The 15,713-nt window shown below is 38.2% G+C and overlaps 1 protein-coding gene across 2 annotated transcripts in view; it reads right to left on the minus strand.

Moving 5' to 3' along the window:
* LOC149305236 (ATPase family AAA domain-containing protein 2B-like) overlaps positions 1 to 15,713 on the minus strand; it is a 91,037-nt gene that overhangs the window by 22,744 nt on the left and 52,580 nt on the right. For both annotated transcript variants that reach the window (XM_089478107.1, XM_089478106.1), the window contains exons 16-19: positions 12,611 to 12,922; positions 5,068 to 5,200; positions 4,150 to 4,336; positions 2,327 to 2,512 (exon numbers count right to left, since the gene is read on the minus strand). In XM_089478107.1, coding sequence (XP_089334233.1) covers positions 2,327 to 2,512; positions 4,150 to 4,336; positions 5,068 to 5,200; positions 12,611 to 12,922 — 818 coding nt within the window. The remainder of the gene's footprint in view (positions 1 to 2,326; positions 2,513 to 4,149; positions 4,337 to 5,067; positions 5,201 to 12,610; positions 12,923 to 15,713) is intronic.

Consider the following 15,713-nt stretch of genomic DNA (forward strand, 5'->3'; position numbering starts at 1 on the left):
AGCCCTCCAAGTCACCCTGTTATGAACAACCTTGCTCAGTTCCTGCAAACCCAGGGCCCTGGTTTCCTTGATTGAGTCTCTCCATCTGTAAAACAGTCTTCTTTTTCTTCTTCTTCTTCTCCTCCTCCTATTGCCTCCTTCTACCTTACAAAGCTTCATTGTCTTTTCTGAAGATAATCAATCGATCAATCAAGTATGAATAGGTCCCTTCTGAACTCACCTCATGCACAACTGAACAGTGTGCATGCTAAGAATCATGTTCAGAAACAAAAATTGATTCTTCACTAATATGAACTTGTAAGCAGTATCACTTTAATTGATCCTGACCACTCTCAAAAGAAATTGACATCATCTAAAGAACTCTTCTACAAAAGGCATCCGGAAACCCCCCTCACAAAAATCTGAACATGAGTTGCTAAAATCTAGAGCCCATTTAACACATAATCTAGAGACCACTTCACCAGAATAAATATAGTCTGAGTTCCAAGAAAAATTAATCAAACTAAAAGTCTGAGAATGAAAAGTCAAGGGATGGGTTGGGGTTTTTGTTTGTTTGTTTTTAATCTTTCCAATCACAGACCTTCATATTTTCCTATAAATACCAAGTATCCCTTACCCAAAATGCTTGGGGCCAGAAGTGTTTTCTATTTTGGATTTTACTTATTTAGTTAGTTAGTTAGTTAGTTATTGGATTTTGTAATACCTGGATTTGCATATATTTAATGAGATATCTTGGAAATGGGCCGCAAGTCTAAACATGAAATTCATTACATATACACCTTATATGTAGTAGGATAAAGGTACTTCCATATACTATTTTAAATAACTTTTATTTTTAATAAATTTGCGTGCATTGAACAAATGTGTATACCTTGAAAGCAACCATCTATCTCAACCACTTATGTGGACAATTTTGTATTTCAGATTTCCACATAAGGGATGCTCAACCTGTTTTAGCATTCTCAAACTCAAAAGCACCCGAGAAGTGGGGCTGCTGCTCAGGAAAGAACTGAAAATAAAGATGCTCATGATCAAGGCATGCAATATTCCATGGGGAGCTCCTTATCAAGGCAAGGGTTTTTCACATCTACTTTTTCTAATTCTATAATTCTGAGACACTGCTCTGTGTAGCCACTGTTTAGGCATATACAGACACCATAAAGGACTATCCTTCAGTTATATCCAAAATCTAGTATTATACTAGAGCTACTGTGTCACCACAACAGACTTCTCCCTTCTCTTCCAGGCCTTAATCAGGGCCATATAAAAATCAAGCTCCAGAGTCCAGAAGGCTGGAAGGAGAATTCACATCCACTCCTAATTTCACTGTTTCACCAGTAGAACTCAAGCATAGAATACTGTAACTACATGTACTCAATGAAGTCTACAACTACATACAGTCAGCCCTTCTTATACACGGATTTCTTATACATGGATTCAAGCATCCACAGTTTGAAAATGTTCAAAAAAAGTATAAATTTCAAATATAAAACCTTGATTTTCCATTTTTATAAGGCATACCACTTTGCTATGTCATTATATTTAATGTAACTTGAGCATCCACAGATTTTGTTATCCACAGGGGATCTTGGAAACAAATCCCAGCATATAACAAGGGTCCACTGTATTTTACCCCAAAGCACTGTTAAGCAGTATTTCAGCTATAATCATTTTACAGATGAAATTCAGAATCAAAAGTGGAACAAAAACGCTCTATGAAAAATTTCAACCCTTGTAAAAACTAACAACTGGTTAGTCTCATAGCAGGAAAGCTCAACAGGACAGATACCAAGAACAAAAATATTTTATTCATTCATGTCACAACAGTATGCATTCAATCAACACCTGCAAGTTTGGCAATCAAATGTAAGACTGAGGTGGCAGTTAAAGAGAGAACTGAACAGAACAGAAAAATGCTCCCTGTCAATTAATTCCAGTACACCAAGCAAGACAATATCAAAGGAGAAAAAATGAGCAAATAGGTAACAATGGGAAACTTTTTTCTATTCTTTAAATAATATATCACTTTCTTCTTCTACACAAAATTTTGAATGCCAGAAAAATTACCCAATCTAGAAACCCATACAATGAAGCAATTTCCCCACCACCGCCAATGTTTCTCAACTTGCAGTCTCCCATTCTTATACTACAGGATATCAAATTCTTTCTAATAAGCAGCAATTCTTGCAATGCTGAGACAGAGGTTCCTTCAAAGTCGGGCAAGCTGGGAGAAGTTCCTGCATGTGCATAGTAGGTCTCTCAAGAACAGGTTCATTATTCCTTACAGGGTGCCAGTTTGCTTATCAAAAAATAAGGTCATGCTCACCTCTTCTGGCAGCTCGCTATACATAGTTTCAGAGGTAGAGAGTAGAAATATAGGTGAGAATGATGGTATATCTTGCAGCAAAGTTAGAAATGTAGCTCTCACAGTTTCACTGACAGTTTCCCACCAATCACCAATATGAGGCATGTAAACAATACTTGGTAGTGTTCTCCTTGCTTCACGAAAGATCTAATTAGAAAGGACACTAACATTAAAATAATGCTAACAAATAGTTAAAACTGCTAACAGTTAAATAGGCATTACACAGACTATCAAAATGTGATCTCCCTTAAACTTCAGGTCTGAGTAGCATATACATTCTTCTCAGTCATCCTACATCTACAAAGGATCATGAAAGGTGAAAAAATATATATGATCTGAAGAGAAATCAGAATACGTTTTACTTTCTATGAATCTGATTGAATTTTACTGAATTCCCACATCCCACCTCTGCTTAGAGTCAGCACATATATTCTCTTTCATTTATGTATTTTCTACATCAAGAAAGAATGGACAATTAACATAAACAAGGCATTGGCAGAAACTACATCATGATAGAACACAACTGTGTAGAATAGTAAGAACATTATTTGGAAAGATCAAACAATCTTTCAGATAAGTTCTCTAAAGGCGTTTGACAGAAGATTAGCTATTCTGTTCTCATACAAAGCCAACTAGAAGTTTCTGCAAAGTTTCTGTCAATACCATCAGTTTAATTTTAATAAATATGTTACAAAATGACCCAGCAGTTTAGGAGATATTCATCTTGATCATGGTGATTTTTCCCAGCCAAAATATATTGACAGCATACTCTTAAACATATTAACCTGATGTTCCACTGAACTCAGTGGGGTTTACTATATAGTAAATGTGTTTTTGTTGTCAGTGTTGTGTGCCTTAAAGTTGTTTCCAACTTATGACAAACCTAACATAAACTTATCATGTGCTTTTTTAAAGTAAGATTTGTTCAGAGAGGTTTTGCCTTTGCCTTCTTCTGAGGCTGAGAATGTGTGACTTGCCCAAGGTCACCCAGTGGGTTTTCATGGCCAGGTGAGGATTCAATCCCTGGTCTCCAGAGTCAAAATCCAATGCTCAAGCCACACCAGCCTCCTTCCTCCTGTAGCCTGCATCCCTGAAAAACTGCTCTGAAGAGCTGCTGAAACCTCTGTGGCACTTTGGACTGTAGAAAAAAGGTGAGATTGGCCAAGTTCACCATATGCTCCTTCATCTCACTCTACTGTAATCAGGTGCTTTCCACTTGTGGAAGAACAATCCTATATGAAAATTCTTTTTAAAACTTGATAACACTCTTCAATCTGTCAACCAGAAATCTGAGTAAACACAGGGATGTCACCATTGCAGGTTACTAATTCTACCTGACTAGAGAGCTTTAGAAGTGCTTTGTGAAGATCACTTTCTAGAGAACAGACTGCATAATGGGCTTTGACTTCAAATACTCTTACTCAGACCAAAGACAGTATCCACAACCCTCACAGTGGAAATGCTAGCTTATCCTGCAGAGGTACAACTGTTCATGTCTTATGTCTTCTTTAAACTAACATATAAATTGCAAAATTTATTAAACTTAATACTGTGGAGAGAAAGGGGTACAGGACTTTCTCCTGGTATTGTTATAACTTCTCATTAAGTTAAGGCTTCTGCTTTACAAAGAGAAATTATCATTGACAACAAAACATCTTAACAGCCCACTGACTCAATGTGTTTGTAAAAGGAGGGGATCAGTATTTTTGTACTGGCACATGGGAGAGGCTCAAGGATTGGACATGTTGAGCAAATTATCAAAAAGGATGTAAAAGCAGACTAACCTGTGCACATGATTCTTCTGGTGTTTTGGCACTGACCGAATAAAGTGCTGGCAGATCTAATCTGTGTACAGCAATTTTTTCAAGAGAGTGCAATAGTGCTGGAGCAAGGTGTGAAGTCTGACCTGAATCTCTTTCTCCTGAAAGCAATAATCTTGGTCTGTAAGAGGTGGGCTGGTGGTAAGCTGACCTGCAACAAAAGTAGCAATTTTTGTAGATGTACGTGTGAAATTAGATGCAAATGAAAGGTAAGTTTAGCATTATTAAATGAAGCACTAATAAAAACAACAATTCTGTTTAAGCATCTTAGAACCAGCATAAACTTTCCAGTAAGATCAGGATAAAAATCCAGGGTTCCCATGAGTTGTCAATTTTGCTTAAAGAATTATAAAATATCCTATCTATAATGAACTTTGCTTGCCCTCTTTCTCTGACCTTAATATTCAGGTGAAATAACTTTTTACAATGTTGCAAACAAGCTAAACAATGCAAATAAGATAAAATATACAGTGAGCTTCTTGCACAAGCATTTCCCAATTATACAAATGCAACAACTTCAGCAATATATTTTTCCAAGTTATCTGGAATAATCATCCAAGGATCACTACTGCCCAGCTTCAACAGCTCTGAGAACTGCTGGGCAAACACAGGATAATCAATCTGATAAACCAAAAAAGAGAAAATTCATGACCTATGGGCAGTACCCAATAGGGAGATTCCATGCATGGCACTTGCTAATGACAATAGCGTTGGAAGAGGGGTAATATCATCCCTAAAGCACTCTGAAGGGTTATATATCCCTCCAGATATCATTTTCAGGCAAGATGAAGGACTGTCAAAAGAAGAAGGAAAATTACATGGGTTTAAGCATATGTTGGAGCCGTGAACAACATTTCTGTGCAAATCAGAGCATCTACTTACATTGTAAAATGAAGATAAGGTTTAGGTATAGCAGCTGATAATTGTTTCTTTGGTGAGCCTGACTGACAACTTGTCTCAAATATTGATGAAGCATTTTCATCTTCACTGTCATCCAAAATTAGATTTGTTGCATCTATTCAATAAAAAGTAAAAACTAATTAGTACACAACATTTGCTCTCCAAATATAAGGAATCAGATATTTAAAAGTTAATTCTAAGCGCAGAATAAACAAGTTGTTCACATGAGGAAATTCTATCTTGTTTTTTCCCCTCACACAATTTATTTTTCTAATAAAATAGAGCACCTTGAGCAAACAGCATGGATACAAAACAAAATTAGAGATAGCATTATGGCTTGTGGTCCAGAACAACATGCAGTTTTAAAGAATGCAAAGGTACACATTCTCCTTCTTGGATAAATAGTCTTGGTGATGATGAAATGCATAAACCTTAACTCTCAAGGCAGTACCCTTGTGTTATTCTCCTCACAGAACTTCCTTCATCAGTGGAACTGGGAAAGGGAGGGTCAATCCTCTTCCACATGTAGGAAACCATACACTCTAAAACCTGTTCCAAAGGACTCCAAAACCATTTGGGGGATAGTATAAAGACCTGGGGGGGGGGGGGGGATTTCATCATATCAACAAGCAGACACTAGCTTTACACCTCACACTGGAAACCACAGGAAAATAATCTACAGCTATGTGAAAATACCAGGTGTTTAGAAAAGATGTTAAACAGCAATCTGTGTCAAAAAAATTACACAATGGGAAACTTTAGAATGTATGGGGTGAAGCTTTCAAATTGCTCTTACATATCCCAAACCACCTGGATTTTTCTCAAAGCACCAAAGCCTACAGATAAGACACTTAAAGCAATCTGATGTCACATAATTACTCTGTCAACCCACCAGAATGTAGGGTGTAACACTTCAAAATCATACAAATAAAGGCAGACGTCTCTATTTAAAATGTTAATTCACCAGGATTTTACAAAGATGGTTCCATAGTTATCATGAACCAACTTCTTGAAGAGTGGAAGCTCCTATGAGAGCTACTCCAGAAACCCACCCTGAGTAGTATGGCAGGGCATATGGGGTGCCACCTTGGGAATTAACAAAAATTGCCTCCTCGCCTCCATCTTGAAAGAATTTCAACAGAATCATAGCCATCATTAATGGAAGAAGTATTTTGGATCCAACCCAATGCACTTTTGTCTAAGGGGGGGGGGGAGAACTATCTAAAATTCAGTACTAAACCACAATTCAAATTACTTTGAAAGACCCAATAAATTGAAATTTTATTTGATTTCCTTTCAACAAGGCAAAGACAGACAATTTGTGCCTAGCATTATTAACACAATCCACTAGTTAATGTTTACTCTGGGTAGAATAGCTAACAAAAAAACCACAGCTATAATTAAAAGGTATAAAAGCATTCTCAATCAATATTCTTAATTGGTCCTCCATCACTCTTTTTCAAGAATGGACAAGGAACATCTTAGGTTAAAACAGTGCTGAAGCCAAGGAGGTTTGGAGCAGAGTAGTACTTTGGTTGTGAGCCGTTCTGAGCACTATTTGACAGTTGATAAAGCACTACTTCCAAAAAACAATGTTTCTCAGCACCATGCAAAAAGATTGCTCTATTTCAGTTTGTTACCCCTGAAGCATAGGAGTATTTAAAGAACAAAAAACCAAGATTTTAGTATTTTTATAGTAGCTTTTAAGCCCATCCTTTTACAATAACTTTCTAGGTGCTTAGTGACCCAGCAACTTACATAGCCCATTATCCCAAATTCAAATTCTTTTCTGCATTAAATCAAAGAGCTCCAAAAGACAAGTTAACAGCTGACTGATGTTCTCCAGTAAAATATGATTCAGGCTCATATTCCGAAGTATAGTTTCTGATATCCACAGTTTATTACTTTATTTGTTTATCAGTTTTGTTGATATTCTTGGGATATTATCAATGAAGTCAAAAAGTGTGATATATAACACCTAGAATTATGTAATCAATACCTCTGACTCGATTTCACAGGGGTAGTTTAATGCTCCCAAAATGATATTTAAAATAATTACTGTATATACTCATGCACAGGTCAACCTAATGTATAAATCGAGAGAAGTTTTAGGGCCAAAATCATGGATTTTGGCATGACCCATGGGTAAGTAGAGAGTAAACTTAGGGTCCTGTAACGAAGGATCTAAAATGGGGCATTCTTGGTCGCAGAGATCCAGATGATGAGGAGGAGGATGGGAAGGGAAGATTTTACCATCCAACTGAGAAGGGAAGGAAGTGGAAGGAAATGGGGTTTAGTGAACAGAGAGAACCAGAGGAGGAGGAGAAAGATGGGAAGGGAAGGGAAGGTTTTAACATCCAATTGAGAAGGTAAGGAAAGTGGAGGGAAAGAGAAGTTGTACTTACCATGAAGGGTCATTCTGGGATGGTAGAAGGAGCAATCCACTCTTCTTGGGTTTAACCCCACACACCATCTGCGAGGCAGGAGTCAAAGTTCTTTACAGATTTTTTTCCGTTGTGACTCCTAACCCCCTCCTCCTTCAGTTCCTTTTCCTAGCTCTGCTGTCTTATTGGTATTGTACTCACTGCTGTTTATATGTATATGTACAATTATCTAACTATGTATATATACATATACTTATATATTATGTTCATTTCCATAGCTATATCTATATCTATTCCATCCTTTTCCAGAAATAGGTTATTACTTCTAATCAGGGAGGGTGTGGATTGCTCCTCCTTCCATCCCAGAATGGCCCTTCACAGTAAGCACAACTTCTCATTCTCAGGATGGCAAGTGGAGCAATCCACTCTTCTTGGGATATACCCGATCCCTTTCTTTTGGGGGTGGGTCAGATTTTAAATTACTTATTTACTACGGCCTGCAGCATCTGCGGTCAAATACCTCTTGGGCTAATTTAAATTTGTCTACTTTATGTTTTATTAATGTGCTTGGCTCTTTCCCTCCAGCTGTGTCACATATATCTTGCAATGAGGATGATACTGTTGACGATACCACAGATCTTGCGTATGGACCAATACATTTTGTTGTCTTTCTTTTCCTTCCGGGTCGTAGCACACTAAAATACATGCTTTTATCCATCTTGCTAGTGTTGTTTTGGATGCCTTGTGCCCTAGTGTTCTAGAGTTAAATGGTACAATGTGTCAGTCTGTCTGGTATGTTCTGTTCTTCTTTTACAGATTGTAACTGCTATTTTTACGTCCAAGGTGTGCCACTGTTTCCCTTTTTGATGTTTTGGTGATGGACAAAATGTTGGTAAGTATATAATTTCATTGTAACCTATTTTCCTAATGTATTTTGGTACAAGTGATTAATCTAGTGACAATACTAATCTGTCATCTTCAAATCTGCATAGCTGAGGTTGAATTGATAATGCTGCTAATTCTGATATTCTCCTCGCTGAAGTTATAGCTACCAGAAAACATACTTTAAATGTTAGATGTTTTAAAGATAAATCCTGCAGAGACTCAAAGGGTGATTTTGTCAATTCGTTGAGTACTATGTTCAAATTTTATGATGGGAATCAGTGAACTGTAGGGAAGGTTGTTATAGCCGCTCCCCTTAAAAATCTCTGAATATGCTCATTTGATGAGAGTCTCTCTCCTCCAAATTTCAGTATTACCAATAGTGCAGAAACCTGTCCTCAGAGTGTTTAGCCTTAATCCTTTATTTACTCCTTCTTGTAAGAATTTAAAAAAATACTTTATCTCAATGTCTATCTATCTTTTCCTTTTTGCACCATTCCAAGTTTGATTGTACATATTTTATGTAGTTGCTCTCCTGGAAGCCATAACTGTGTCTATTGTTTTCTGTATCCGCATCTTTCCAGATTTAACCCCACAATTCCCATGCACTTAGATGTAACCATTTGGGATTCGTGGGCCACACCAGACCTTGTGTTAACAAATCTGGCCTTTTTGTTAATTGTACTGGTTGACTGACTAGCAACTCTCTTAGCAATGGATACCATGGTCTTCTTGGCCAATTTGTTGCTATATGCATTACATGCGCTCTCTCCATTTAAATCTTGTTAAGAACCTTCTGTATTATCTTTACTGGAGGAAATGCATATAATATTCCTTTTACCATTGTGTGTTCAATGCATCTATTCCCTCCACACTGTAATCCTTCTCTATTGCATAATACATCCTCAATCTGTGATTCATTCGTGAGGCGAACAAATCTACCTTGAATGGACCAAAACATCTGTTCAGCCTGTTGAACTCCTCCACATGTAACATCCATTCTCCTGGATTGATCTGATGTCAGTTTAGGTAATCTGCTGTTCTGTTCAATGTCCCTTTCAAATATATGGCCGAGATTGATTTGAGATGAAGTTCTGACCAATTCAGTATTTTCATTCCTTCTGACATTAGGTTCCAGGAGTGTAGTCCTCCATGTTTGTTTATGTAGGAACAAACTGTCATGTTGTCTGTTACTATTAGTACATTCCTTTGTTAGACTTTCTTCTGAAATCTGAGTAGAGCCAGTCTTACCACCTTCATCTCTAAATAGTTTATGTTCTGTTTTCTGTCTATTCCAGTCCATGTTCCTTGTGTAAAGCATGAAACACAATATGCTCCCCATCCTTTCAAACTTGTATCTGTTATTATTTTCACTTGATGCCTCACTATGAATGGAACTCCTTTTTTCAAGTTGTTGCTCTGTACCCACCATTTTAAGCTCTGACTGACTGCTTCTGGTCTCTGTATTACACAATGAGTTTTCTTCCCAATGTCTTGTTGATAGGGATGGAGAAGTATTTGTAAGGACCTTGTGTGGTGTCTTCCCCATGGTACTAGGTGCATTGTTAATATCAAATTTCCCACTGCTTTTGCCAACCATATCAGATGTGCCTGTTATGATCTTATTAGAACTGATATCACATTCCTTATGTTCTGTTGTCTGTCCTTTGATAAACTCATACACTCTTTTTCAGTATCTGTTTCCACTCCTAAGTGTGTCAATTGTCTGGTTGGGGTCAAAGTGCTCTTTTTATAATTCAACAGGAATCAATACCTCTCAGTGTCTGAACTGTGTGTTGTGTAGGCCATTTTATCAGCCTTCAGCAATACGCTGTCTAAATATGGAAAAATCTGTACTCCATGTCTCCTCAGATATGCCATCAATGGTATCAGAACTTTTATGAAAGCCTGAGGCACTAATGCCAGACCACAGAGTAGTGTTTTGAATTGTTAATACTTGGTTTTGTATGCAAATCTGAGGTTTGTCTATCCATTGGCACATGAAAATAAGCTTCTTTGAGGTTGAGAGAAACTATTATGTCCTGTTTTCTCAGATTTCTTTTATTGTTTTTAACGTTTTCATTTTGATCTTGAAATATCTCATGTAGCTGTTGAGATATTTCAAGTTCAATACTGGACAGAAACCCCCATTGTTTTTGGGTACCATGAAAAATATTGAGTATACCTCTGTAAACATCTGATTTGTTGGTACCCCCTCTAACACTTATATTTGTAACAAATGGTCCATTTCATTTTGCACTATTTGTTGTTTTTTCTTTCTTTTAGCATTGGTGAAGGAAGGTATCATGATTTTGGCTTTTCTCTGAATAATAAACCTGATACTACAGTGCGCCCGCACCATACGCGGGCGCACCATACGCGGCCTTGAGCATACGCGCTCAAGCCACGGCGCGCGTGCAGGGCAGAAGGGGCGGCGCGTCCCATTCAATTGAATGGGCGCGCGCACCCGCACCACCACACCGCCGCGCACGAACCCCATTGTTTCCAATGGGGCTCGAGCATAGGCGGAATTCGCCTTACGCGGAGGGATCCGGAACGGATCCCCCGTGTAAGGCAAGGACGGACTGTATTTTGAAAACCCATAAGTATGCTGTTATTTCTGGCCAAAGGTGTGCATAGTGTAATGACCTTCCTCCTACCGCCATACTTTTCATGTCAGTATTGTGATCTTCTGCGTTTTGCAGTTGAATTTGTTCCTCTTTGATTTTGCCTGTTTTGGAAATTTTGTTTTTCATATGATGTTTGTGGCCTATTCCACTGTTGTCTCTGTGGTCTGAACTATGATTGTCTGACCAATCCTATTCCTCCTTGAAAGGAACTGTATGTCCCATAGGAGTTTCTATATTGTTTCCTATCCATACGTTTTCTTTGCAAAATTGATATAACCTGCTTATCTTACTCTCAATGAGCATTTTATCTAATGCTCTGTCTCCAAACAGTAGGGGACTGTGAATGGAACATATGCCAAATTATTTCTTTACTTTTGGTCTGCTTCCAAGTGATTAAGCCACAGAAAACACTTTGCTATTGTCACTGCATTAATCATTCTCGCTGAGAAAGCAGCAGAATCATGGCCTGCATCTACAACATATTGTAGTGCTCTATGTACTCTGTCCAGCGCCTTTGTAATGTATTAACATTTAATTCCTCAGCACATTGAATTTGCTGTATCCATAGGACAGCTGCCCTGGAAAATATGGCTCTCAACACTAAAGTTGCAACAGATCCTTCTACTAAGGGAATCTTTAACATTTCCATTGCCTCTTTTTCAAATATGTATAGTTTTTTACCATAACCCACATATTTCTTGGTGGTAAATATTGCCAGGATTTGTACTTATTTCATTTTCTTCTAATTTGAAGTTTTTACTTTTTTCCATGTAGTATTTATGGGGAGTGAGCTTGAAAACCACCCAGTCTCTTTTCCCCTTAAGCAGCCAGCTTGATTGTCCTCAATTTTGCACTAACTGGACAGTAGAAATATCTTTTTTAATGTATGAACTTTTTCATTATCAGAGGCACACTTGGCAGCAGCCATCTGGGAGGGCTGCATTTGGTTGTGTCTTTGGTTTTATTGTTCCTGATGTCGTAAAAGTAATCTTTTTTCCCCTTTCTTTGTTTTCTCCCTTCTTAATTGCTGTATTATTGCCTGTTTGTCCTTCATTTGTCACTCTCTAATCTGACCGGAGAGGGGGGTCAGAACAAAACTGTAAATAACTATGACTCCTGCCTTGCAGATAGCACATGGAGTTAAACCAAGAGGAGTGGATTGCTCCACCTGCCCTCCTGAGAATGGAGTGTCCCATAGTCAGAAAGACCAAGAGGAGGAGGAGGAAGAGAATGGAAAGGGAAGGTTTTAACATTCAATTGAAAAGGGAATCACCTCGTTCACACACAGACACACACTCTTGCCTTGGCACTCTTTCGGAAATCACTGCCAAGGTAGAGAGAGTGGGGCATCAAAGCGGAGCTTCTATCAGGACCTTTCTAAGCAGTATTACTGTATTGACCGTATATAAGTGGACACAGCATAAACTGTGGATTTTCCTTCAATGAATATTTGATATCAAAAACTGTTTTTGAAACTTTTCTTCATTTCAATAATTTAGTCACAGAATGCTGTCTGAAGCACAGAGGAGTACAGAAACAGCAGCATCGTATTACTGATTATGGGCTCAGTTTTCAATGCAAACAGGCACTAGAGAAAAAGAATAAATTGAAATAAAAATATATAAGTACCTTCTCTTTTGTCACCCTGACTGATTTCAGCGTGAGGAAACACTCTATGTAATACTGCCAGAATATCATTGAAGGTTCTTTCCAACAGTGGCCTTATGATGGGAGACAGTGCATGCCCTGATGACAATATAGCACGCTGAGAGGCAGGCACAATGTTCTGCATTGCATGGTAAAAATCTTGTGCGCTGAGAACTATTGAAGAAACGTCAAGCTGCAGCTTCTGACTGCTCGCATAGATCTGAGGATAGCGCCGTCGCAGGGCAATCAAGGCAGCCTCAGTGCAAAGTGCTTTTATGTCAGCTCCACAATACCCTAGGGCAGAAAAAGAAAACAAACACAAGTTTTGTAAAGGGGCACCAAACGTTTTGCATATATCAAGCACACTCTTGAAGCTGAAAGCACCCTTCTGTCAGATCCATGAACATTTAGCAGTATGCAGAGTTTTAGTATCAATCAACACTGCCATTGACATCTGAAGAAGCAAATAGTAAAACTCCTCTTATGTGAAGTATAATTAAGGCATAAGAAAAAGAACTATAAAGGAACCTAAGAGAGAAAGGCAAGTGTAAATGCATTCTATCCAATACTATCTGGGCCTATGTTTTTAGCAGAGAGCAACATGGTGTACTGGTTTGACCACTGGACTACAACTATAGAGATCAAGGTTTCACTATCCTAGGAAGGATTGGGGGGGGGGGATGAAATGGGTTGGATTATAAATACGCCAGCTGATCAACATGATTCTTCATTTGTTCCCATTCCCTGGAGCAACAAGTTTATAGTTTCATTCATACAAGATCCCTACCAGTAGAAAGAAGTGAGAAAACTCTCACCAATTCCCCCTTCTCTCTGCTGCCTCTTGTGCCTGCAAAACCCTGCTCCAAAGCACTGAGAGATCCTCTAAGATCCCCTCCATACACCTTGGGTATGGTGAGTACAGTGACAGGTAAAACCATGGAAACTGTTTCCTCCTGTTCTACATCAGTGGGATGATCAGCTGGATTCAAATTACAAGAAAAGAGGTTCCACCTAAAGATGAGGAAGAACTTCCTGACAGTAAGAGCTGTTCACAGTGGAATACATGCTTCAGAGTGTAGTGGAAGTTTTTAAACAGAGACTGAATCACCACGTGTCGGGAATGCTTTGATTGTGCATTCCTGAACAGCAGGGGGTTGGACTGGGTGGCCTTTGTGGTCTCTTCCAGCTCTATGATTCTGTGGATCACACTCCCAGTCATACACAGAAGGGTTCATTCTGTTCATGGATGCCTAGTTAGTTCTCCTTTCCCTCTCCTCTCCTGGAAAGGCTATCTACATCCATGTTAAATTAACCACAGTTCAGCATCAAATGAAAACTGTAAACTACTGTTAACCTTAGCTGTGGCTGAACTGTGGTTTGTGGAAACAAGCTATCTTCATAAACTTGGTTTATCACTGACTTATTTCAACAAAGCATAATAAAGGTTAACTAGAGTGTGTCCAGACAGTATAACGAACTATTGTTAATCTAAAAGAGAACTGAAAGCTTCCAAATTCTTCACAGCTATGCTGAAAGAAGGAAATAGGAGAACCATGGAAGTTCAAGGCTCATTGCAACTTGTTCAACTTGGGGATAGGAAATGTTTGATTCCCTCAGTCCATGTTGGCCCCCAAAAGCGACCCTCTAAAATTAACTTTATCACCTGATTCAAAAATGGTCTTTACTGGACCTAAAACACTTGAGAGATGACAAGAAATTGCCCTACTATATATGCCCAGAGGCTACGAGGAGTCTTCGAAGTCTTTTTAAAGAGAAAATATAGGGGGAAAATGGAAATGGGTTGCAGCCCTTCAATGTCTAGCAAAGGACATGTGCAGAGCCTGGACTAGGTTGCTGTCCATTGTGTTTTAACACCAAGCCATATTACACAGGAATCTACCAGTATCTAAAGAGACACAAGATACATCTCCAAGACACACTGTGCTAACTGCCCCCAAATTGAAAAAACAGTGTATGGCATGATCTCAACCAATGCACATTAACATAGGTATTAACATGTTTTTTTAATCATTACGGCAAATACATATACATGATCAAGCTGCTAGGACATGACCCTGTTGCTCTACCACAAATTTATTTTACACAGTTCCGCAAAAGCATAGAGAGGTCTAAAGGAGTAATAACAAAATGTTGCAACAGATATTTAAAAACATATTGGCTTAAAACAAACCTATATTTGCTCTTAGACATATTACATTTAATTCTATGCAAATATCCTGTTGGGAATTGGATATCACAGTGCAAGATCTTAATTTAGATGCAAAAAAGACTTGAAACTAAACCCAGAATTATTTTTGCCAAAGAGTAATGAGAAACACTGCAAATGAATGAACTGCACACATCCTCCTATGTAAGAAACACAAGCTTATGAAAGCCATTTACACAACATTTCCTTTTATATAAGTTCAATATGGTAGTCACTCTTATAACCTATGAGGGAGGAAGATTTGGCTGATGTACAGAGCCAGAATGGCAACATTAACTTGGCAAGCAAGCTAACAAAAAAAAAAAAATACCCACCTGTGCTAGATTTGTATTTCAACTTAAAACATTTTAACTGGGAACATCACTTCAACTATTGACTCCATGTCTATTTCCATGTCAGTTTCAGCAAACTGAATCAAGAGCTATTATGCATCAGTAAAGATACTACCAATACTCAAGTGCCTCTAATTAGGTGAAGGAATAATTTGGTCAAGGTTCATTCTGTTTACAGTTGTTTCCTAATAATGAATGCTTTAACAAGACATTCTGGTAATTTCTCTGGTTTGAAACAAATCCACATAACTTTTTTTAAAAGACCACAATGACTTTGTGGTTCTCAGGAGAACAGATTTAAAATTAGTCTTATTCAGTTTCTTGGCAGGAGAGAATAATTTCAGATTTCTACCTCCTTTTCAGGCAATTCCTATGCACTCTCCAGATGTTTTGCACTGTAGCTCCCCAAATTCCTTATTACTGGCTGTGTCTGAAGGACACCAAGTGATGGAAGACTCCCCAATGTATACTATACATTCATCTAGGCTCACTGACAAAGTGACTACAAGTTTCTAAACAGAAATTA

The sequence above is a fragment of the Sceloporus occidentalis genome, unplaced genomic scaffold (genome assembly GCF_023333645.1).
Source record: "Sceloporus occidentalis isolate IW3139 unplaced genomic scaffold, rSceOcc1.0.p SCAF_12, whole genome shotgun sequence".
Taxonomy (NCBI): domain Eukaryota; kingdom Metazoa; phylum Chordata; class Lepidosauria; order Squamata; family Phrynosomatidae; genus Sceloporus; species Sceloporus occidentalis.